General features: G+C 41.7%; 1 protein-coding gene across 1 annotated transcript; it reads left to right on the top strand.

Moving 5' to 3' along the window:
* Positions 1-248: 248 nt before the first annotated feature.
* On the top strand, positions 249-23,818 carry acanb (aggrecan b). The gene is made up of 21 exons (XM_079685110.1): positions 249-313; positions 7,639-7,723; positions 8,643-9,026; positions 9,891-10,065; positions 10,777-10,904; positions 11,594-11,887; positions 12,538-12,738; positions 13,949-14,123; positions 15,370-15,497; positions 15,584-15,877; positions 16,218-16,334; positions 16,780-16,896; positions 17,279-17,395; positions 17,555-17,662; positions 17,754-18,908; positions 19,268-19,372; positions 19,592-19,750; positions 20,337-20,419; positions 20,498-20,642; positions 21,408-21,590; positions 21,862-23,818. Exons 2-21 carry the CDS (start codon positions 7,645-7,647, stop codon positions 21,930-21,932), a joined length of 4,218 nt encoding a protein of 1,405 aa, XP_079541236.1. The 5' UTR covers positions 249-313; positions 7,639-7,644; the 3' UTR covers positions 21,933-23,818.

The following is a 23,818-nucleotide window of genomic DNA, read 5'->3' as shown; positions in this document are numbered from 1 at the left end:
CAGGGGGAGCTTATGTAAAATGCTTCATAAATAAATACAAGATACATGATCCGACATTATCCAGGAGCAACGAGAGTCCTTCCTTTATTTTAAAGTTGTATCTTCAGGTTTGATAGTGAAGGCTGTGTGTGACCTCACCAACAGGCAGGGTCTCTCTCTCTCCCTCTCCCTCCCTCTCTCTCTCTTTATCTCCCTCCCTCTCTCTTTCCAACATCTAAATGTGCGCTGTAGTTTGAATAAAGCTTCTTTCTGCTCTCTTACTCAGGCAGGAGCAAGAGGCCCTGGAGTCGCTGGGAGCTTTGGAACATCAACGGTACGTTTTCCAACTCACCTCCGGAGTCCCTAACAAGGAATACTGTGAAGGTTTTGACACTGTGACACTTCTTCATCCTCTGATTGGGGGACAGGTATTGTTAGAGGTGCTGTACTCAGGTGTCAAAGCAGAGATGTTTTTGGCTGAAGTTTGTTTATTTTATATTAAGCAGTTCTGAAGTCGGGATGTTAATGATAAAGATGCATGGATATTGCAAAGTTAGCTCCTGTGCTCATGATGCTGTGCTGGTTTGGTTTGGTTTGGTTTCTGAGTTTTGCCGAGTTGACTTTAGTGATGTGCTGCTGGGTCACTCTTGATGGTTTATTTGTTATGTTAATTTCATGTCACTGTGATTTATAGTGTATTGTGGCAAAAATAAGAGTTTAACGGCAGAAAATGTGTATAATTCTATGTAGAAGATGAATTATTTAGACGTATGTATGTACTAGTGAGTTTGCACTAGGGAGACCATGAGAGTGGCATGTATGAAATCACATAAAGTGTCTGAGTTGTCTGGTGTATAACCATTTTAACAGCTTTACTTAAAGAGTCATTTAGTTATTTATAGAGGGTTGAAAATATGAAATTGCCCAGTAATTCACAACCAAACCAGCAAAGACTAGAGGAAAGGAAAGGAAAACTATTTTGTGTAGCAGAGATACATTTTTCTACTTCTTCGTCTTATATTCATATTTCCTATTTCTAATGCCACCGTTAGTGGGATCAGATGTGATTGGTACTGACAAATAGTTTGTGGAAAGAGATACTGAAATGTGCAAAAGCCCACACAAAACGTTAGTTATTCCAGACACTTCAGCCTGGCTCAGTGTTTCTGATTGGTACTGTGGAAAAGACACTGTCAACTAGTTTCAAACAAGCTACACTTCAAGTTTGAAATGAAAAGATGGGGAACGCAAAGGAAATGTTTCTTCAAGATGAAATAGTGAATTTAGCATGTGACAGGTAGAACACTGGGTTTCATTGTGGGGATTTATTTTTGCATTATGGGAAACTACTGTCAAGAGTGACTGTTGCTATGGTAACATTGGGCTGTTGGAGCGCATGTGGAGAATAGTAATTTTCAGACGTTGAAAAGGAGAATTGTCGAACACCGAGTTAAAGCAAATATCTTTACACTTTACATGTAGAGGTATCTGTTATACAGTCAAGTGTGTGTCGTCTCATATATGACACATTAGGCTGATGTGCACATGTTGCTGAAGCACATCTTTGTATGCAGTCTTGTACTAATGCACTCATAAGCACCTGCCAATATGAAATGTTCCCCCACGTAACTGTACAAGAGTGTGTGTGGGTGTGTGTTCTCAAACACAGGCCTTACAGTATGTGTCAATAGCGACATATGTACACACACTCCGATGCGTTTTCTACACCAGGGGCTTTGGACGTGCGCTCTCACACATCCCCACGGTAATCTATGAGTGTAGGTCTGTGTTCCTGTGTGTGTGTGTGTGTATCAATGTCAACTCTGTTCTCCTGCTGAGGGGCTCTGGAGGGTTGAGGGGGGGGGGGGGAGGAGGTGGTGAGGCTGCCCTGGATGCCCGCCTTGTGTTTACCTTGGCAGGGCTGCACCCCCCCAGTCCATTGCAGGAACAGACCAAGGCCTTATTGCCCCCCCCCCACCCCCACCTCAGCTGGAGCGGAACATACCACAGCGGCCGAACGGGGGCGTTTGCAACCACCCCACAGACTGAATGGACTCACTGTGAGAGGGAGAGGGCTGCTTGGCTTTACCTCGCTCCTGAATGCCTCGTACACGTTATGAAGTGGCCTCAGTTTAAATCAGGGGTGTCCAAACTTTTTTCACCGAGGGCCACATACAGAGAAATATACGAAGGGCTGGGCCGCTCACTAGAGGTATATCGCCTCATAAGTTCAGTTATAAGTTAGCTCAATCAAATGTAGGTAAATGATGTGAGTGTTGGCAGCTCATCCCTTAACACAGAAACCTCAGATTGATTATCATAAGGAGAAATAGGAAGGGTCTATTTCACGCTTGTTATCTAAATAACTCATTGGGCTTTTTTCTTATCAACTAAGATATGTTAGAAAATGTACGATATAAGACAAGCACAAGTTTCATTTGTGAGCCATATTCCATTTTACTTTTTGAAATTGCTGAGGGCACAGTTTGGACACCCCTGGTTTAAATGGTGCATTCAAAGAGTGTCTGCTCAGTTCTGGTTGGCTCGCTCCGAGATGTGGGGACTGGGGAGAGGTTTTTTTCCCGGCGTTCTCCATGTTAATACATCATGAGAGCGCAGTTTCCTCGACTCTGACATAAGGCATTGTAATTCCATGTCAAATAAAATAGTACTCATTGTTTGTAGGCAACCAGAACCAGAACCAGTGCACGACACGTCCAACAGTACCGCCGACCAGAAATAATAATGTTATGTAAAAGAACATATGACACGTTGTTTTGAGTCAGAAGTACAACCAGAATGATTGCTACAGAACAGAAAGCATTAATAATGTACTACTAGATATCCTCTATGGATGACGATTATCACTTGATCTAAAAAGAAACATGAAACTCTAAAGCTTTTGGAGACTTTTTTTGGCAAGTATTTGAGTTTTTCTCCTGGCGTACTCTGAGTTAATACATCATGAGAGTGCAATTTCCTCAACTCTGACATAAGGCATAGTCATTCCATGTAAGAGAACATAGTATTTTTAGGCAACCACAACGACGAATACAGAACAGAAAGCAGTGACAGTTTGTAAGTGAAACTAAACACTAAGTAAACCTACGTACGTTTTCTTTCAATAACTGTAGGGGAAACTGTACGTTACCTAGGAACAGTCTTGATAAACGCAACAAGCCTGAATGGACATGCTGTGCACGACTCGTCCAAAACTACCGCCTATTCCAGAGATAATAAGTGGATGTAAAAGGACATATGACTCATTGTTTTTAGGAAGAAATACAACCAGAAGAACTAATACAGAGCAGGAAGCTTTAGATAGACAACCATGACTTTTGTTGGCAAGTGTTACTTAATACCAGACTGAAAAGCCTGGTCTGACTGCATCCTCTCAGTTGAGTTGAGATGTACCTGGCCTGCTGTGGCTGGCTCACGAATGCTAGTGCACATAAGTGGCCAAAGTTTAAATGATGCATTTAAAGAGTCTGCTCAATTATCGGATTGTGGTACGCTCGCTCTGAGGGGTTTTTTCTTAATACATTGTGAGAGTGACGTTCACTGTTTTATATAAACTCCCCCGGTGGCCCATCTTGACTCTGATATAACGCGGTGTAATTCCATGTAAAAGAAGATAGGGCAAAAGTACAACCAGAGTGACGAATACAGAACAGAAAGGATTCCTTATTTACCCGTCCTTGAAACTCATTATCACTAACTTTAGGTGCATACTTTTCTTAACAAGTAGCAAATTAGTAGTATAATACCCGACTAAAAACCAACCAAGTCTATCTTCTGACTCCAATACTGACGCCTGATCAGTGCCCGTCGTCCTGTCATCCAATCCGTATCCTTTTTGGATGAATAGACGTTTATACACAGAAAGAAAATCCGCTCAGGTTTGCAGGAAGAGTACGGATGGGTCAAACTGAAAATACATTCACCAAAAGTCACTTATTTTACCTTGCTTTTGTCAGGCGACTTCTGCAATTAACTAACAGCAGTTATGAACCAAGTGTTTTTGTTGCGTAAGTAAACTTAAAAATGTGTTAAACCTCTAGTTTTGTGTTTTGTTTTAATCCGAAGCCCATCACATGTAAAAATACATTTCACACAATTCACACCAAGTACTTTTCCCACAAAGTTTCCTGAGAACTCTTTAGTTCTCATGAACAGATCGAACATGAACAGATCGCGTTCACACCGGAAATTAGTTCCTGGGGGTGGATGTGTCTGTCTGCGTTTCTGCGCTGGGTTAATGCTAATGCTAATAAAATGGCGGTTTCACAAAAGTTTTTGGGAGTTTGACGGGGCGTGGTTTGCATTCCGCCCAGCCAATCAGACACAGGAACCTTTTTCTCCCACGAAAGTCCCTGCTCTCTAGCAGGGACTGAAAAGTGGGTAAAAAAGGTTCTCTAGAACTAATTTAGTTCCTGGGACTTTTTGGTGTGAACACAACTAAATCCTAGTTCTCAGGAACCTTTGTGGGAAAAGTACTTGGCGTGAACGCGCCTTATGGGAAACTGTACGTCCAAAACTGCCCCCACAGGGTAGAGTGTCATAGCGTTTGACCAAGCTTTACTGAGTTTGGAGTGAGTTCGGTTGGTTTTACGAACATGATGGGTTTGATTAGATGTATCCAGAACATTTGTAACCACACCCATCAGTGACGCCATGTTGTACTGACACACCCTGAAGTACACTTCTACCTCACTGCATGGGAGGTTCTTGATGGAAAGTGATCTGTTGAAAAAATAGAATAGTCCAATACAAAGGAATAAACCAAAATAAGTTATAAAAGTAAAATAGTAATACCTAAAAATAACACAACATCAGTTACATTAAGTCATTGTAAAGATGTTCCTGAGGTGGTCGGCACATCCTATAATGAAATATATAACAGTGAGTGACTACTTCAGGGTGTCTGTATGTCTACATATGCTGTGAGGTATTTTGTGTTTCCTCTCAAACTAAGCAAACATTCCCTCTCAGACCAATCTGAGACAACGGGGCAAATATTAGTCTTACTGTACGGGAACTGTGGAACTCTGAGAATGCTAGCAGCACACACACACTCTTTCTCACACACACACACACACACACACACAAACTTCTTCAGGTTGTAGTATGCATACATATACAGTAATGTCTGCAGATGTGTTACATTGAATACATATGATCTTGTTTTTAATGCCGAGTCATAGAATTCAAAAGGTCAATGAATTTCTCTTTTAGCCTTTTTGCCATGATCTCAACCGTCAGCTACTGCAAACGCTTTGTGACTCTTGGCTCCAGGTTTTATTGGTTGTAAATGTTTCTGTGTGGCAGTTTGAGGCTCGTGAACACAGCACAATGAGGGTTCAGTTGGGACTCTGAACGGTTTGGTACTCTTGGACTGCGCTGCACCGTGCAGTAACGGAAAACTGAGGAAAAAAAGCAAGCGGTAATCAGGGTTTCACAGATGAGGGTTTGTGATAGCGGAGGCCATGCTTTTAGACTGAAGTTCAGGATATTGAATGATATTTATGCTCAAACATGACCTAGTGACCGTATAAATAGATGAAATGAAAAAAGAATTAAAAACGGAGAAGCAAGACAAAAATGTTGTGCAGTCGGTGGAGCTTTGAGCTAGATAGTAATGTCAGCAATGACAACAAACTGAAGATTAGCAACTGTTATGCTTTAAGATGTTCACCATCTTAGTTTCGCTTGCAATAATTACCATAAGGATGTAGTGGGGATGTCGTCAGTTTGGCAGGAATTTAGTCATGAAACAGGGTCATCAAAGTTGTTTGAATTCATCCTGACGGGAACACGAATGTGCAAACTTATCATGTCAATCTATCAACATTTCCCTAAAGATCCTATATTCCCACCTCCTGTTGGCAGTAGATGAAAACATTCAGAAGATCAACAAAGACAGACAAAGCAAAAAAGGGCAAATTAAGAAGATTTGAGTCTGCAGTACAGTACCGTACAGTACAGTAGTGGACCAACCCAATTTTTCATCAACCATGCTTCTCCCATAGCTTGACAAGAATTGAATAAAAGGACATAAACATTTGAACTTTATATTAGATTTCTTGTGGGAAATGTGCATGGCTCATTGGATCGCAAGATAAACTGATGTTGGCAAGACGATGTATTGTTTTTCTAGTTTACAACCAAAAAGACACTTTATGCAAACAGACAAACTTCATTTAATTTCAAACCTTTATTTATCCAGGTGAATCCCATTGAGATCATTGATCTCTTTTTCAAGGGAGACCTGCTCAAGTAGGTTCCACATGAAACATAAAACAACAGAACAACAAAAAGGACATCTTACAGCATCATTACAGGGATTACAATTTACATAACTATCCACATGAACAGGTACCAACAGCTTCCGATTGAGTGGCATCCAACCGAGCTTTAAAAACATTTAGTGGCACCAGATTGCTCAGTTTCCATTTAATTTGCAGACCGTTCCAAGACAGAGGAGCTGTGCATCTAACAGCTATCTTCCCTAAGACAGTCCTAGCAGTTGGCACATTTAATAAAACCACAGCATGCGATCTCAGGCAGTAGTAGGGCTGCTCAATTAATCGTATTTTAATCGCGATTACGATTATGGCTTGCAACGATTACAAAAACAATGTAATCGGAAAAAAACGATTTATTATTACTTTTTTCTTTTTTTTAAATAATGTTTTTTTTGGGGGGGTTTTTCATTTGAATTATACTTAAAGTTCAGGGTAATCAACTGTTAAAAACATACTGTTCACATTTTTTTTCTGCAATAAATGGATGTTTTCAAAGTCAATGAATAATCACATTTAATAATCGCAATTACAATTATTGACCCAAATAAAACGAGATTATGATTTTTGCCATAATTGAGCAGCCCTAGGCAGTAGCCACTTACAATTCGCCGTGAGATCAGGGATGGAAGGATGGAAGTTTCCCTAACATGGCTTTGTATATAAAAATGTACCAGTGACTGAGCCTCTGAAGGCAAACCTGCCCTGGCACACAGGGTACAGTGATGGGTTAATACAAACAAAGACACAAAGAATGAGGTTGGAAAAAAAGCCTAATTTAAAATGTGTTTCTTCATTGGTTTTGAAGAAATGGAAAGGCATTTGAAATGAATGACTCAGCTTAAACTGAGTTGTATGACTAAAGAAAGTTGGCTGTAACAGAGGGGCTTTCATTCCTCAGTGAGCATGTAAAGCATTTCCAAACGATACTACAGAGTCATGACATCCGCTTTCCATTTTAGCCAATGTGTCTGACGTAATAACCAAACGCATTGAGTATGTCAGACAAAATGGAATATGAGTTAGGGGGGAAAAAACACACAGTGGCATTCAGGGGCAGAGGAAATTAGGATGAACCCACCCCAACACAACACTAACTTCACTGCTCACTCAGTGCAGCCTTTCTGGTAAAGAGAAGTTAGAAAAGGTTGCATTAGTTTTAATTCCCTTAATATACTCTGTTTAGTCTTCCATTTCTGCAAATCAAGCCAATCACTCTGTAAGTGATCCAAAAAGGTCAAATGTCAAACAAACTGGCTTTGAATGGCTTTGAGTACATTCGAGCTCTGAAGGTCTGAATAATTATGTTCTCTGTGCAAATGTGACTCATGTGTCGTCAAATGTTGGTATTTTTCAGGTAACGATGACCCCCCTGCTTCTGCTGTGTGTGTCCTTGCCCTTCATCTCGGCAACTGTAGCGTTACAGCTTGAAAACCATGACGGTAAGTGATGTTTTATTAGATCCTTAGATTACTATCCTTATCTATATCATCAATGTCTAACTCTAGAGTTTTGGGAACTTGATTTGAAGAAGATTAGAAATGTACATAAAACTGTATTATAAAATGTCAGCTATTTATTTAAATCTGTGAAATCTACCATTTGATTACAATTTGATGAAGTATGCTGCTGACGTCAGAAAAAGTCACATTTTGAATCTGTTTATTTCCTGTTCGACCTACGGTTTAAAATGGGTTTGCCTCATTTCAACCCTTTTTTTCCAAGTTATTTTCAAACTAATTTACCAGCAATATTACCAGAAAAAGTCACGAGCAATGTTAGAGCAAAGTCAAAGCAAGTGGTCCTTTAAAATGTGTTATGGATCAGCAGTTGCTCATTTGGTAGATCACGTTTAACCCTCGATAAGCCAGCTCCTTCTTGTACACATTTCCTTGCGCACAACCCAATACTTTCTGTACTGTATATTAGTATCCTCATAAGCAAATTAAAAGACTAACAAATGAAAAAAAGAGACAGCAATATATGGCCCCCCCCATTTATTTGTTATTATTATTAGTACTATATATATATATGTTTATTTATATTTATTTCCCTTCTATTTGATGTTTCTCATGGTAATGAAGCCACACCTCAGGACATTATGATTATAATTTATTCTTCTTATTAATTTTCTCTCGGTGCTTGTATTTAAGTAATTGGTATATACGCTATATTACATAGATATCTTGCCACATGATTAAGGTGAGATTATTGTTATTGTATATGTGCAGTAACTATTCTGCACACATTTGAGTATGTATGTGGGTGTATGTTAAGTTATGTGTGAATGTTTAAAAAAATGAAAATAAAACGAGTATAAACAAAATACTAATAAAGACTAAAAAATGATCTCATCCGTAGACATGGACGGCACGATGCGTGTCAGCATCCCCTTGGAGATGCCTCTGCGTCCTCTGCTGGGCAGCAAGGTGGTCGTACCCTGTTACTTCCAGGACAACACAGTGAATGACCCCGGGGTCCGCGCCGTGACCCTGCTCTCACACCGCATCAAATGGAGCTATGTCTCCAAGGAGAAAGTCACCACGATCCTGGTGGCGTCCGAGGGGAAAGTCCAGGTGGAGACGGAGTATCTGGACAGAGTGACGATGATCAACTACCCGCTGGTGGCCACCGACGCCACCATGGAGATCACAGAGCTGCGGTCCAAAGACTCGGGAACGTACCGCTGCGAGGTGCTGCACGGCATCGAGGACAACTACGACTCTGTGGACATTCAGGTTCAGGGTACGTGTTGTTGTTCACTACGATATTATTAACGTCATTATCACCAAATGCTAGTCAACCCGCTAACAGTACAGACAACAACTTAGCGCCAGCAATCCTCTCTCAAAGGTAATTTCAAACTACAATTTAAAAAAAATCATTTTACACCTCAAAAGAAAAGTTCAAACAGTAAGTAAACAACAGCAAATCAGAAGACTGGTTGCATTGTATACTCAACTGTAGATCAAGCATGTGTTGGGCTGACAGGAGGAAGGCCATCTAATCACTCAATATTAGAACATGTAACAGCAAGGAAGGACATATTATTAAATATATAGTGGCAAAACATTTAAAAGCCAACATCAAAACCACCTGAAAACTAGGTGTGGCCTCACTATAGTACTAACAGCCTAGTGAAGGCAACCATATGACCTGAATATTGACATGATGAGTGAAAAACAGCAAACTAAACATAATAGGGAAGCTTTTTTGTTACATCATAAATGCATTTGTACCTATATTTATTTTTAGGACTATGTGTTGTTCTTATATTTTGAATTGGCAAGATTGACTTCCTATTCATCCTTTAAGACACATTTTTTGCAGAAAAACCCAAGTATTGCCCAAATTTTTTTATACATTACTCGACAACTATGCTCTCATACATGTCCACTGTGAAAAAACTTCTGTCAGAAGAGGAGAATATCAAGACCTTATCAAATTCTGCAGGATTAAGCCTCTTCAGAAACGTCTGTAAACCAATTTGTATACCACATGACGGTCTTAACAAGCCCACTGTCTGATAAAGCTCATAGAAAATTGCTTATCACATTGGAATATTGATTTCAAAGTGTTCTCTCTTCACTCACTTTCCGTGTCCTACAGGTATTGTGTTCCACTACCGGGCCATCACCACCCGCTACACCCTGACATACGAGAAGGCGAAGGCCGCCTGCCTCCAGAACAGCGCCACCATCGCCACCCCCGCCCAGCTGCAGGCGGCTTACGATGACGGATACCACCAGTGTGATGCTGGATGGCTCTCTGATCAGACTGTCAGGTACTGTCCATCCATCTATCCAACATCAGATTGTTAAACGTTCCTTTCGGCTCCCAGACCGTAGTCGAGGAAATCAGGGGATGACTCTCTGCAGTCTTCCAGGGCCGAAGCAACAAACTTCGGGTTCAATAATCCACTTTTCAATAAGGCAGACAGGCGAGCTCTTCTTTGGGAGGCCGTTGCATTTATTAAGGTCTTTGTGACAGATCTAACTTTGAAGCAATTGATAGACCTGTTTTGCTGCTGTTTGGTTCACTTCAAAACACATACCACCGCTCACTCTCGCTCGCTCTACCATGCACACACACGACACCCCCCTCTCTCTCTCTCTCTTAAAGGGATAGCGATCTGACTCTGCATGACCCTAATATCATAACACAATTCTAAACCGCTTATAAGGATCAGTTCACCCTCAAACAAACACAGTCCCACTTACCGGAAATCTAAAGTTACTGACTCACCAAACCATGTAGACTGTGGTGAATTGTTGCATGGGCCTGGTTGACTGATTGGGTTAGGGTTAGGGTTAGGCAATGTACAACTGGTTTACAACCACTCCATATGCAACTGACTGACCCCTTTAGTTTGTATGCTCTCCTTTTAAGAGAGGCGGTCGGATCAGCCAGTCCAATCAATTCAATGTTCCAGGATAATATAAAAACAAATAACTTAAAAACAAAGTCTGACTGAAATCTCTCTTTACATCTGAAGGTATCCGATCCGTGAGCCCAGAGAGCATTGCTTTGGAGACAAGGAGGAATTCCCAGGCGTGAGAACCTATGGCGTGAGAGATGTCAACGAGACCTACGACGTGTACTGTTTTGCTGAGAAGCTTTCAGGTACTGTCATCAACACGAATTATGTTTCTCCAGTTTATTTTCCTCAGGTTTCCACAGTTAAACATACGAAAAAACATTGGTTTGACATCTCCTTTTTCCCCTGGGAGAAAAACACGTGCCTCTCCCGTTCCCAATCACTTCTTCACCTGTTTCCAATTAATACCAAATCCCCTAAAACTGCAAACTGAAAGTAGCAACTGCAACAACTGCAGAGTAGTAATATGTGCTGCTCTTCAGGCCCTGATACTGCGACAACAGGTAGCAACAGGCATTATTAATGGGACGTATTGTTGTAAAATGTTGGAGAGAAAGTTTGTTGCTAGCCTATTTAATGATTTTGTTCAAACCAAACGTTTAAATAATTAATGAAAAGTAATGTGAGACAGTGAAGGGTTAAAAGTTTCTTGAGCTAGAACTCCTGCTCTGTAACGTACCGTAGTAGTGTTTTTAAAAAGTTTTATTGAAGACACAGAAAATATATTTGGTACGTTGATAGAAACCACAGTTACAAATGTTCAACAGTTCAAAGCTACTAGTGTTCAGCCATACATAGTTGATCTTCAATTGAAGGCGTACAATATTTAAACCACAATTATAACCAAAACATACCATGTAGCCAAAATGTAAGAGAGTGTTGTACAGACTAACAGGACACATATAATAATGTCTGTAATGCCTTTCTCCTCCAGGCAGGGTCTTCTACTCCATGTCTGTAGAGAAGTTTAGTTTCTACGAAGCAGGAGATCAGTGTAACAAACTGGGCGCTCGGCTCGCTAACACCGGAGAGCTCTACCTGGCCTGGAAGGACGGCATGGACGTGTGTAACGCCGGCTGGCTGGGGGACCGGAGCGTTCGCTACCCCATCAACATCGCCAGGCCTCAGTGTGGAGGGGGGCTCATCGGAGTGAGAACCGTCTACCTGTTCCCCAACCAGACAGGATACCCCTACCCAGACTCTCGCTACGATGCCGTCTGCTTCCAAGGTAAGTCCTTCATTGAGAAGAAAATCTACTGTTCAGTGTCGTTTAGGAGCTTCTTTTTTGAGGTTGCTTTACCTATTATGCAAAATCCACTTTTTCACATCTTGTATACATCAACATGTGTCCTCTCTGTGTAAAGAGATTCTGAAAGTTTCAGGAAAAAAGATTCTCTCTCTTTTTGTCCTGATCCATTTATATAAAAACCTGTCTGAAAATGAGCTGATCAGATTTTGGCCACATTATGATGTCATAACGATGTTTTGGCTTGTGTAACCATTAGCCAATCAGCAGCGAAGGTAACCCCCCCTCCCCAGCTTATCACCTGAATCTCCTCCTAGAGCACCATTGAGTTCTTTTTAACCAAATCTCTCTCAGAGGGGTGTGGGGAGGGGCTCCTTATTTTCAGCTAAAGTAACAGACAGAGAATCAGCACTTTTGAAACAGGGCTGAAACAGAGGGGATTATGGGTAATGCTGCAATGATCTGTTTGGTTTTTGGAGCCTAACACTTCAGAGACATGTTTTGTATATATCTGAGACCTATAATATATGGATGTAAAACAGTACAATAGGGGACCTTTAAGATAATGCTATTTTATGATGGGTTTCTGACTGTCCATTTCATCAAGCCATTATGCAATCTTGTATTCTCAGCTGGAGAGGATTCCAATGCTGTTCCCGTGAGAACGACCCCTTTCCCAGACATTATCCGCATGACACCCCCCCCAGGGCCGCACCCGGGCTTCACCCCCTCACCGGGAACACAGGAGACCAAGACTGGAGGAGTTGACACCTTGTTGGTATTAACCATCCCACCTAGTATGACAGATGTAAATACTGCCATGGCTCCAACAGGTAAGATGGCTATGTGATTAGATATGTGAACCCTAACCCTGACCCTTGATGATTGACAAAACACTTTGAAATAATTATTTAAACTGTTAGGGAACATGTCTGCAAAGGTGTAGCCTTTAGAGAGGGTTACACCTTCACCTATTTCCCAAAACAAGAGAATATTCTCCATTAGGCGCTTTCACACCGCAGCACTTTTCCCACAAAGGTTCATCAGAACTTAATCCATGAGAACTCTTTAGTTCTCATGAACTAAGTACAGATCGCGTTCACACCGGAATAAGTCTCTGAGGGAGGATTTGGCAAATGAAGCCGCTGACATCACTTTTTCTTCTTCTGCTTTGGGTTTACTGGCAGGCCGCAAACAACTTCACGGCGTATACTGCCGCCTAAAATCCCCGGCCGGAAGTCCCCGGAGTTAGGGATTGGCTTCAGTAGAAGCTGCTGGGACTCCCAGCAGCTTCTACTGAAGCCTTCCGAGTAAACGGCCAGAACGCCGACACCTCCTCATCTCCACCGCTCCAATGTTTCATTTTGTGTTGACATAAGTTAGTCTCCCTGCGTTTCTGCGCTGGGCTAATGCTAATGCTAATAATGATAATAAAATGGCGGCTTCACAAACGTTTTTGGGAGTTTGACGGGGCGTGGTTTGCATTCCGCCCAGCCAATCAGACACAGGAACCTTTTTCTCCCACGAAAGTCCCTGCTCTCTAGCAGGGACTGAAAAGGGGGTCAAAAAGGTTCTCATGAACTAATTTTAGTTCCGGCTCTTTTTGGTGTGAACGCGACATTTCAGAACTATATCAGAACTAAAGTGGGAAAAGTACTGCGATGTGAACGCGCCTATTGGCATTGGCTTTGCAAGTTCCTGCCTTTTTATAATTACTTTTAAAGTAATAAAAGTTAAGAAAGAAGTTAGATTTAAATGTTGAACGTATCTCAAAAAGGCCTTTTGAACGTGTGATGAACCATTCACATGACTAATTTGGAAACGGGGAGTGATAAAATGAAGAAACAAATCTGTGTCACTAAGTTGAACTTGATGTACTGATGAAGGAAAAAGCTTGTTACCCTATCATGTCTCACACTGCACCGTAACTTTTATACATGTACCTTTGGTATTCATGTTTTTTTATCTTAGCTTTTAAATTAGTTTCTTTCTCAAAAAAAACAACGACTGCAACTGCTTTCTTCCCTCCCCCTCCTCATCCAGGTGTGGTGTTTCACTATCGTCCCATCACCGGTCGGTACACTCTGAGCTTCCTGGCGGCTCAGCAGGCGTGTCAGAGCGTCGGCGCCGTCATCGCCAGCGGCCAGCAGCTGCAGGCGGCCTTCGAGAAAGGTCTCCACCAATGTGACGCCGGCTGGCTGCGAGACCAGACTGTCAGGTGAGCAGGAGGCGAAGGAAAACAGAGATCAACCAATATATACAACATGTTTCCCATAATGGGCTGATTTTCATTGAATTTAATGATTACAGGTTTTTGTTGAATAGTTCATCAAAATCCTTGCTGTTTCCCAACATAATAGTTACTGGACTAGGCTTTTTACTGCAATTTAAAACCTGACAATGAGATAGGATGATTATAACATCTTAAAGACCATACTACTCTTGTTTCAACATTGGGTTTTGTTTGGACATCTTCAGGTCATCATTAAAAACTCACCTGTTTAACCAGAGTAAGGGACTTTTACATCAACAATGTTTTCGGTAGCTTTAGCCAACTCTCTGACAAATGTAGCCTCCCAGACTTTCATCTATTTCACTACTTCCAGGTCCGTAACTGGGTTAAACTAAATAACCCTTCCTTCCCCAATGTCCCTCCGGATTCAATAATTGACTCAATTCTGGACACTCTAACAACAGAAAAAGGTCTGGTTTCAAGAATTTACAATTCCATCTCCCGTCCCACAGAAACATCTCTTGGTAAAATCAAACAAGATTGGGAAGATGAGCTAGTCCAAGCAATAGATGATGCGGTCTGCGATGGCGCATTAGCGAGAGTGAACAATAGTACCTCCTGTTCCAAGCTCAATCTTATACAACTTAAAGTTGTCCACCGTATCTATTACACCAACTCTAAACTCTCCGAAATATACCCTAATGTCACGGATACCTGTAACAGATGTCACATGTCACCAGCAAACATGACTCATATGTTTTGGTCTTGTCCTCGCCTACAAAAAAAAAGGGAAAAATATAGACCGTATAAATGTAACTCATTGTGCCTGACTCAATAAATTTAAAAAACTCACCTGTTCACCATGGCCTTTGACCCCTAACCTTTCACAGTCCCCCTGCTTCCACTCCTACTGCTATTTATTTCATTTGTTACTTTATTATTTGCCCCTTTTGTTTTGTTTGTTTGTTTGTTCACCATGTAAAGCGGCCTTGGGTCCCTTGAAAGACGCTATACAAATGTAATCTATTATTATTATTAATAAACTATTTGAAACCAATCAAAACCCCAGGATTTAAAATCCCTCGTTGAATATGGTTTATACAAAACTCTAAACAACTCTGTGCGACGATTAAAGGTATTCTGATTCTGATTAACAAAACTGATTCCTCGAGGGATGTTACAGAAACGAAAAGCCGTACTAAAGTGTCCCCCTATCCTCTTTCCTGTTCAGGTATCCCATCGTGTCGCCCAGAGATAACTGTGCCGGTAATCTGCCTCACATCCCCGGAGTCAGATCCTACGGCCTGAGAGCAGCAAGCGAACAATTCGATGTGTTTTGTTATATGGAACGTCTGAAAGGTGAGGAGCTTTAATTTATATCCACACATCAACTGCATGTGTTGAATGAAAAGTGCTATATAAATAAAGCTGTATTATTATTCCAGGTGAGGTCTTCTTCACCAGTGACTACGACAGCTTCTCGTACGAGGAGGCTGTGCAACACTGTCAGAAACTCAACACGACGCTGGCCACCACCGGACAGCTGTATGCCGCCTGGAACCAGGGGCTGGATAAGTGCCGCCCGGGCTGGTTGTTGGACCGCAGCGTCCGCTTCCCCATCACAACCCCCAGGTCCCACTGTGGAGGAGGGCAGGTCGGCGTCCACATGATCCACGCCTACCCCAACCAGACAGGATTCCCCGATGAACACTCACGCTACGACGCCTATTGTTTCAAAGGTAGGAACGTGTAGATTTTAGAAGGAAAGGAATAGCTCCATCATCTTCCAGACAAAATCACCAACATTATATCCTGCATTATATTTGTTACTGGAAATTTGTATTTCCACATGTATATTTTTCTCATGTATATATATATATTTTTTAATGCTATTCTATTTCAGAAATATTTTGGACTGTTTATTTCTAGTATCTTAATTTCTCTTACGTATGTACATCGCAAACATTTCCCAAATTGTTACCAATAAAGTACCTATCTATCTATCTATCTATCTATCTATCTATATGAATGCTATATCCTACATACTGAGCATTTCTTCTTTCCTTTTGTCTTTTTCAGCTGAAATTCCAGTTGATCACGTTGACAATGAAACCAGTATTGATCTGACGATTGATTTCTTGACGGTGGATGTGATAAACAAGACCATAGTCAAAGTTGATCACTCGGTTCCCACAGGTGAGACAAATGCTTGAAATACTTTCTATGAAGTTCTTGTAATTACCTTGGCTTGGTTGTAAAGTTTAAATATTTCTAAAACATTGTCCAAAAGTACATTTTTCCAAAGTTTAGTAATATTGTAGTTAATAATTGAATCTCTTGTTTGTTGGATTTTAGTTGACACCACTGTACACTACAATGAAACTGTTTCTATTTCAGAAATATTTTGGACTGTTTATTTCTAGTATCTTAATTTCTCTTACGTATGTACATCGCAAACATTTCCCAAATTGTTACCAATAAAGTACCTATCTATCTATCTATCTATCTATCTATCTATCTATCTATCTATCTATCTATCTATCTATCTATCTATCTATCTATCTATCTATCTATCTATCTATCTATATGAATGCTATATCCTACATACTGAGCATTTCTTCTTTCCTTTTGTCTTTTTCAGCTGAAATTCCAGTTGATCACGTTGACAATGAAAGCAGTATTGATCTGACGATTGATTTCTTGACGGTGGATGTGATAAACAAGACTATAGTCAAAGTTGATCACTCGGTTCCCACAGGTGAGACAAATGCTTGAAATACTTTCTATGAAGTTCTTGTAATTACCTTGGCTTGGTTGTAAAGTTTTAATATTTCTAAAACATTGTCCAAAAGTACATTTTTCCAAAGTTTAGTAATATTGTAGTTAATAATTGAATCTGTTTGTTGGATTTTAGTTGACACCACTGTACACTACAATGAAACTGTTTCTATTTCAGAAATATTTTGGACTGTTTATTTCTAGTATCTTAATTTCTCTTACGTATGTACATCGCAAACATTTCCCAAATTGTTACCAATAAAGTACCTATCTATCTATCTATCCATCTATCTATCTATCTATCTATATGAATGCTATATCCTACATACTGAGCATTTCTTCTTTCCTTTTGTCTTTTTCAGCTGAAATTCCAGTTGATCACGTTGACAATGAAACCAGTATGGATCTGACGATTGATTTCTTGACGGTGGATGTGATAAACAAGACCATAGTCAAAGTTGATCACTCGGTTCCCACAGGTGAGACAAATGCTTGAAATACTTTCTATGAAGTTCTTGTAATTACCTTGGCTTGGTTGTAAAGTTTTAATATTTCTAAAACGTTGTCCAAAAGCAAATTTTTCCGAAGTTTAGTAATATTGTAGTTAATAATTGAATCTCTTGTTTGTTGGATTTTAGTTGACACCACTGTACACTACAATGAAACTGAAACCAGTGTAAATATTACCGAAATAGAGGAGTTTGTCAACAAGACAACCGTCACAACTCAACAAGTTGCTCCCACTGGTAAGACAAAAAGTGCATTTTACCATGAAGCTAAACACAGCATTAGACTAGTATCTAATGAACTCTTGATTTGTTTTCATGTTTCCCCCAGTGAGTCCAATTCTACCTCCAATCTCAACCTCCAAACCTGTTGATGTGTCTGGCTCTGGATCAGCTGAACCTTCATCCAGCGGGGAGATCCCAGAGGAGTCCAGCGCCTCGGGGTCCAGCAGCTCGGGGTCCAGCACCTCGGGGTCCAGCACCTCGGGGTCCAGCACCTCGGGGTCCAGTGGTGATTCCTCCGGTTCGGGACAGGTCCTCTTCAGCGGACACCCTGACGTCTTCTCCGGGGGTGAGTCCACCTCTGGAGGTCCGCAGGAGGCAGAAGGAGGAAGCGCCGTCTTCGTCTCATCCGGAGAAAGTGGTAGTCAATCTGGATCTGGATCTGGATCTGGGGAAGGGTTCGACGGACAGTACTCTGGCTTCAAGTCCTCCGGATCAGGTTTTACCAGCGGAAGTGGGGACATTAGTGGTAGCAGTGGAGACTCAATGATCATCATGGTGGACGGGAATATGAAGGAGGTGTGGCCAACTCCCCCAAGAGCCACTGAGCAGGAGTGGGGCCAGGGAGGCATTGACAGCAGTGGGGTTAACTTGGAGTCGAGCGCCTCCGGATCTGGAAGTATGTCCGGGTCAGGCTCCGGTGGATTTTCTGGCATCTCATTCGTTGACCAGGGTGGCGTTGACCTGACAGTCCAGCTGTCCGGTGAGCAGGAGGTGTCTGGATATCGTCCGTTTGGATCCGGGTTCCACAGCGGCTTTTCATCCGGTATCTCAGGCAGCGGCTCCGGCTCCGGCTCCGAGGACTTTATCCAGCATCCAGGGGACGTCATCTACCTCACGGACAACAACATGATGGAAGTGACCGAAGCGCCACAGATACGCCACCCAGAGCATGGCCGAGGAGTGGTGGAGATCAGCGGGCAAGGCAGTGGGTCAGGGAGCCATCATGAGTTCAGTGGCACCTTCGACATTAACATGCATCACTCCGGAAGTGGAGTCCCTCAGGAATTATCTTCTCAGACTACAACCTATGAGGAAACTACCAGAACCGACCAATCAGGACACGAGGAAGAGGATCTGGAAAGACATGCAGAACCTACAGTTTATGCCGTGACTCCAGACGCCGCCTACACCAGCCCCACCACAGCACCGTCAGTGCCCTACGCAACTCCTTCCGTCATGGAGCAGCCTGAAGTAGTGGAAGGTATGTGTCTTTAGATCAAACTGTTTTACTAGGCCAACAAATCTGCCACACATGCATGTTCAACATTTTGGGAAATACACATATTTGTCCACCCAAAAGCCAGGTGTCCATTCAAAGTAACAGGTAATACTTTAGAAATAAACTACAAGGTTACTTCTGGCAATTTTTGTCTGTGCCTCAAATGCATCTACCATTTAAAATATGCAAATAAGTCCACAGCTTCAGGCACTAGCCGTCCCATTGCATCTCCCACAACATCGCAAGACATTTTGATAAACTGACGATATTTTTGTTACCGCTGATGAGTTAGAACTACAAAATCTAAATGACTTAACTTTTAACCTTTTCAACCTCCTCAGACCCCTGTGATCCAAACCCCTGCGGTTCAGGGTCCTGCTCGGTGCAGGAGGAGCTCGCCGTTTGTCAGTGTCCGGCTGGGTTCTCTGGGGCAGACTGCTCGACAGGTGAGTCACCAAACTACCGTAACAAACAACATATTGTTTCAAATGCCATTTAGCTAAAAAGAACATTTCATAACAAGACATTTCACATGTTCTGCTTCTGACCAAATATGTTTGTGTGTGTGTGTGTGTGTGTGTGTGTGTGTGTGTGTGTGTGTGTGTGTGTGTGTGTGTGTGTGTGTGTGTGTGTGTGTGTGTGTGTGTGTGTGTGTGTGTGTGTAGCTGTGCAGGGCTGTGCTGAGGGCTGGCTGGAGTTCAAGGGCAGCTGTTACCTCCACTTTGCGGAGAGAGACACCTGGTCTGAGGCCGAGCAGCGCTGCCAGGAGGTCAACGCCCACCTGGTCAGCATCGGCTCCCAGGACGAGCAGCAGTTTGTCAACTGTGAGTATCTGTGAGCGTGTGTCTGTGTGTGTCTGTATGCGCGTTTTTCTGTGAGTGTGAGTGTGTGTCTGTGTGTTCAGGGCAATCTTTGGCATTTGAGCATGTGCAAACTCAAGTCATACGGATTTAAGTTTTTTTGTTTTTTTTTGGAGCTGCAAACAATATATATATATAATTCTAAAGGAAATATCTTAAATATCTAATGCAATAGATTAGTTACAGGCGGGGCTCTATTAAGAAAGCTATACATGCTACACAAGTTGGTTTACAAGTGGGAAGCCATTGAATGATCATGTCCCTCTTTTACTCAATGTAACAAGAACTACTGTACTGGCGAGTGAGCGCTAAAAAAAGAAATTATAATTCTTTCTGAGATAAAAGGGTTAGAAAAGATGCAAAAAAGATGAGAGATGGTCGTGATATTTCACACTGCTTTAAGAGGGACTTGAAACTATGTAATCATCAATGCATCCATCTGTTCCCACACATGCTAATCCACACCCCAGGTATGTACTCCTACTTTGAGGGAGGACTTGTGAAAGTGGTTTAAAAAGCTTAAATCTGTTTTTTTATTTTTGCAATGCAGCCAATGGCCAGGACTACCAGTGGATTGGACTGAACGACAAAGACGTGCAGAATCAGTTCCGCTGGACAGACGGCAGTCCTCTGGTGAGTCTGGTTTCTTTACAGCTATAAGTTATTCATCTTTGTTTATGTATCCATTAATCGTCTATGTTCCTTTCATAGTCTTTTGAGAACTGGAGGCCCAACCAGCCAGATAACTACTTCAACTCTGAGGAGGACTGTGTGGTGATGATCTGGCACGAGGGCGGACAGTGGAACGACGTGCCGTGCAACTACCACCTCCCCTTCACCTGCAAGACTGGACCTGGTAGGCTCACTGGGTTTAAATATGTATCAGGCCAAGAAGTTACTTTCTAGAAGGAACATTTGTTCAGGATGTGGAGCAGTTTGATTGATAAATGATGAACAACCAACCTGGACCAAGACAAGCTTCTACTACTAGTTGCCTTAAAGTTCACCTATTATGCAAAATCCACTTGTCCACGTCTTGTATACATCAACATGTGTCCCCTCTTCTTCATGTCTCTTCTAAATCAACATGTGTCCCCTCTTCTTCATGTCTCTTCTACATCAACATGTGTCCCCTCTGTGGAAAGAGACTCTGAAAGTTTCAGGAATAAAGATTCTCTGTCTTTTTGTCCTGATCCATTTATATAAAAACCTGTCTGAAAATGAGCTGATCAGATTTTGGCCACTGTATGATGTCATAACGATTTTTTGGCTTGTGTAACCATTAGCCAATCACCAACCAAGGTACCCCCCCCCCCCCCCCCCCCTTATCACCTGAATCTCCTCCTAGAGCACCATTGTGTTCTTTTTAACCAAATGTCTCTCAGAGGGGCGTGGGGAGGGGCTCCTTATTTTTCATCTAAAGCAACAGACAGAGAATCCGCACTTTTGAAACAGGGCTGAAACAGAGGGGATTATGGGTAATGCTGCAATGATATGTTTCGTGTTTGGAGCCAAACAATTCAGAGACATGTTTGTATATATATCTGAGACCTATAATATATTGATGAAAAACAGTATACTAGGGGACCTTTAATAACCTTTTCAATGTCTTGTTTTCCAGCCATGTGTGGATCCCCTCCTGAGGTGGAGCACGGCCGGCCGATGGGCAGCGGCAGAGAGCGATACCCCGTCGACTCTATAGTCCGCTACCAGTGTGACGCCGGCTACACACAGCGCCACCTGCCCGTCATCCGCTGCCTGCCCGACGGACAGTGGGAGCAGCCTCAAGTGGAATGTACAGAAGGTGAGAAATACTGTCATATGTGTCTCAAAACAATAACATGCTACAGGTGTAGTTATGAAATCTTAGGTCACAGGCTCCTCCCACAGTGCAACACAATCAAACAGATAACATAGTGCATACAAACAAGAATAGTAAAGTAGTGAAATAGTGCAATAAGAGTCTATATACAAGTGATTGGAATATGATATATTAGATAAATCATTCATGAATTAATCTGTTGGCCCCTCACGTTTACCTGATGTTAACAGTTTGGTTTCCTTTTCTCCCGTAGCCGGCGCCAACAGCAACAGGCTACACAAAAGATCCCTCAGGAGGAGAAGTAAAGGCGTCAGGAGCCAATAGGAACAGAGGAAGCTGCTTTGAGCAGGAATAAAAAGGACATACAACAGAGAGCCACAAAGGACCCCCACCCCCCCCCTCTTGTAAAGAAGCATGGACACCGATGCAAATGCCCGACCAAAAAGAAAACATTCCCCACCGTGTATGGACACACACTAAAGCACATTTAGACAGTGGTAGTGTAATTGTTTTGGATCTTTGAGTGTCACCCTGCACCTCCTGAAGGCGGTTTCTATAGGTATTTATACTGTCTGATTTATGGCTAGTAATTGGAAGCATTATCTCAATGCACATTCTGACATTTCCTGCAATCATTTGCCAGCACTGCACACAGAGTTAAGGTAGAGTGACATGAGAGGTTTCAGAGTGACACGCAAAGTCCAAAACAACCAAGTGTTTTCGATTGCAGCTGGATTCTCTGAAGTCAAACACATAGACTTTTGCTATGTTTTTAGGGTATTTTTCTCTGTGTTTGTAGTCATTTTTATTTCTTTTATTTGATCTTTAAGGACTACATGTTCTTCAGACTGGTGAAATACTGTTTTATGTTGTTTTTTTACATAATAGGCGAATACAGTGACCCCTTAAAATACAGCCATAAGCTCTTGTTAACAACATAGAGAACTGTGAAGGTAAAGTGTATTTGTATTTGATTTATCAGACGCTTACAGTATTGCATAAAATCCCAGATATGAGTACAAGCAAGGGCAAGAGATGATGCCCCTGTGCAACAACACAACCGCAGTATCAGCAATACTGACATGATTGTGCTGTTCCAACTGATGATTAATATAGAAATCGTAAAAAAGTCACTGCAACAAACCTGGATTAAAATAATCAGCACTCATGCACTTTTAGGAGTCTTCAGTCACTTCTGTGCTAATCATTTGAATCCAGTGCACCTTAAACATATCCTCATCTGTAGCTGACACATGGCAAGGAAACTGAATAAAAGTGAGATCTACAGTATGACACTGAATTGGTTGCTTTCGGCAAAAGATCTCCTCCCAATTTTGCAGGTTTACATTTGCCATTTCTCCAGAGCAACCGGTGTCAGCACCGTCAGATCATGCTTTTATGAGATTCAGTGTTTGCTGAATGAAGTTTCTCACTGTAAATACTCTCTCTCCAATTCTCTGAACAGCAGGATCTGTCAATGACCGACACAGAGCTGACAATGTAATTGTTTGGTTCATCATCAATCTGTGTGTTGCTTTGTTAGTTTAAATAGCTGTTAAGTTGCAGCTATGAGTTATTTATCAAGCAGGAATGACTTTTGATTTTGACAAACAGCGTATGAAGACACAAACTGATTTTTCTAATAAAGACATCTTTGTGGAAGTTCCTTGCTGTGTTTCATGCAGACCTATCAGCAGAAATGTACTTCTTAAAACTTGAGGAATTACACAATTTTAGGGAAAATAAGATGTGAAAACAGTAGAAATTATATTAAAAATTAAATTAAAAAGAGAGTGTTGAGATGGAGGTTTTAAAATGATTATGACCATGACCTTTAAAAGGTCAGGATTCAAACTCTTAAACAGCAACCACACACACATGGACGCACACACGCACACACACACACACACACACACACACACTTGAGTATACACACTACAAAATATGAAAGTAGAGGACTTTGCGTGACGACGCCACAAAGATACACCTCGCTGGCTCAAAGTAAATAAAGTCGATCTGGATATCAATTACAGAGTGTATGCTCATGGAGGATAACATCAGTGAGTCTTTATCAGTTTTTAGATTTGTCATCAAATCTTTAGACGAGTAAACCAAAATGTGTGTAAGGTGGCACACAGACACGTCTGTTGTGTTCAGATCCCGAATCCTGATGTGAACATACTGTACTGTGCTGTACCAAATAAAACGTG

Source organism: Notothenia rossii (assembly GCF_949606895.1).
Source record: "Notothenia rossii genome assembly, chromosome: 5".
NCBI classification, from domain to species: domain Eukaryota; kingdom Metazoa; phylum Chordata; class Actinopteri; order Perciformes; family Nototheniidae; genus Notothenia; species Notothenia rossii.
The sequence above is the reverse complement of the archived record's forward strand: the minus strand, read 5'-3'. Positions and strand labels throughout refer to the sequence as shown.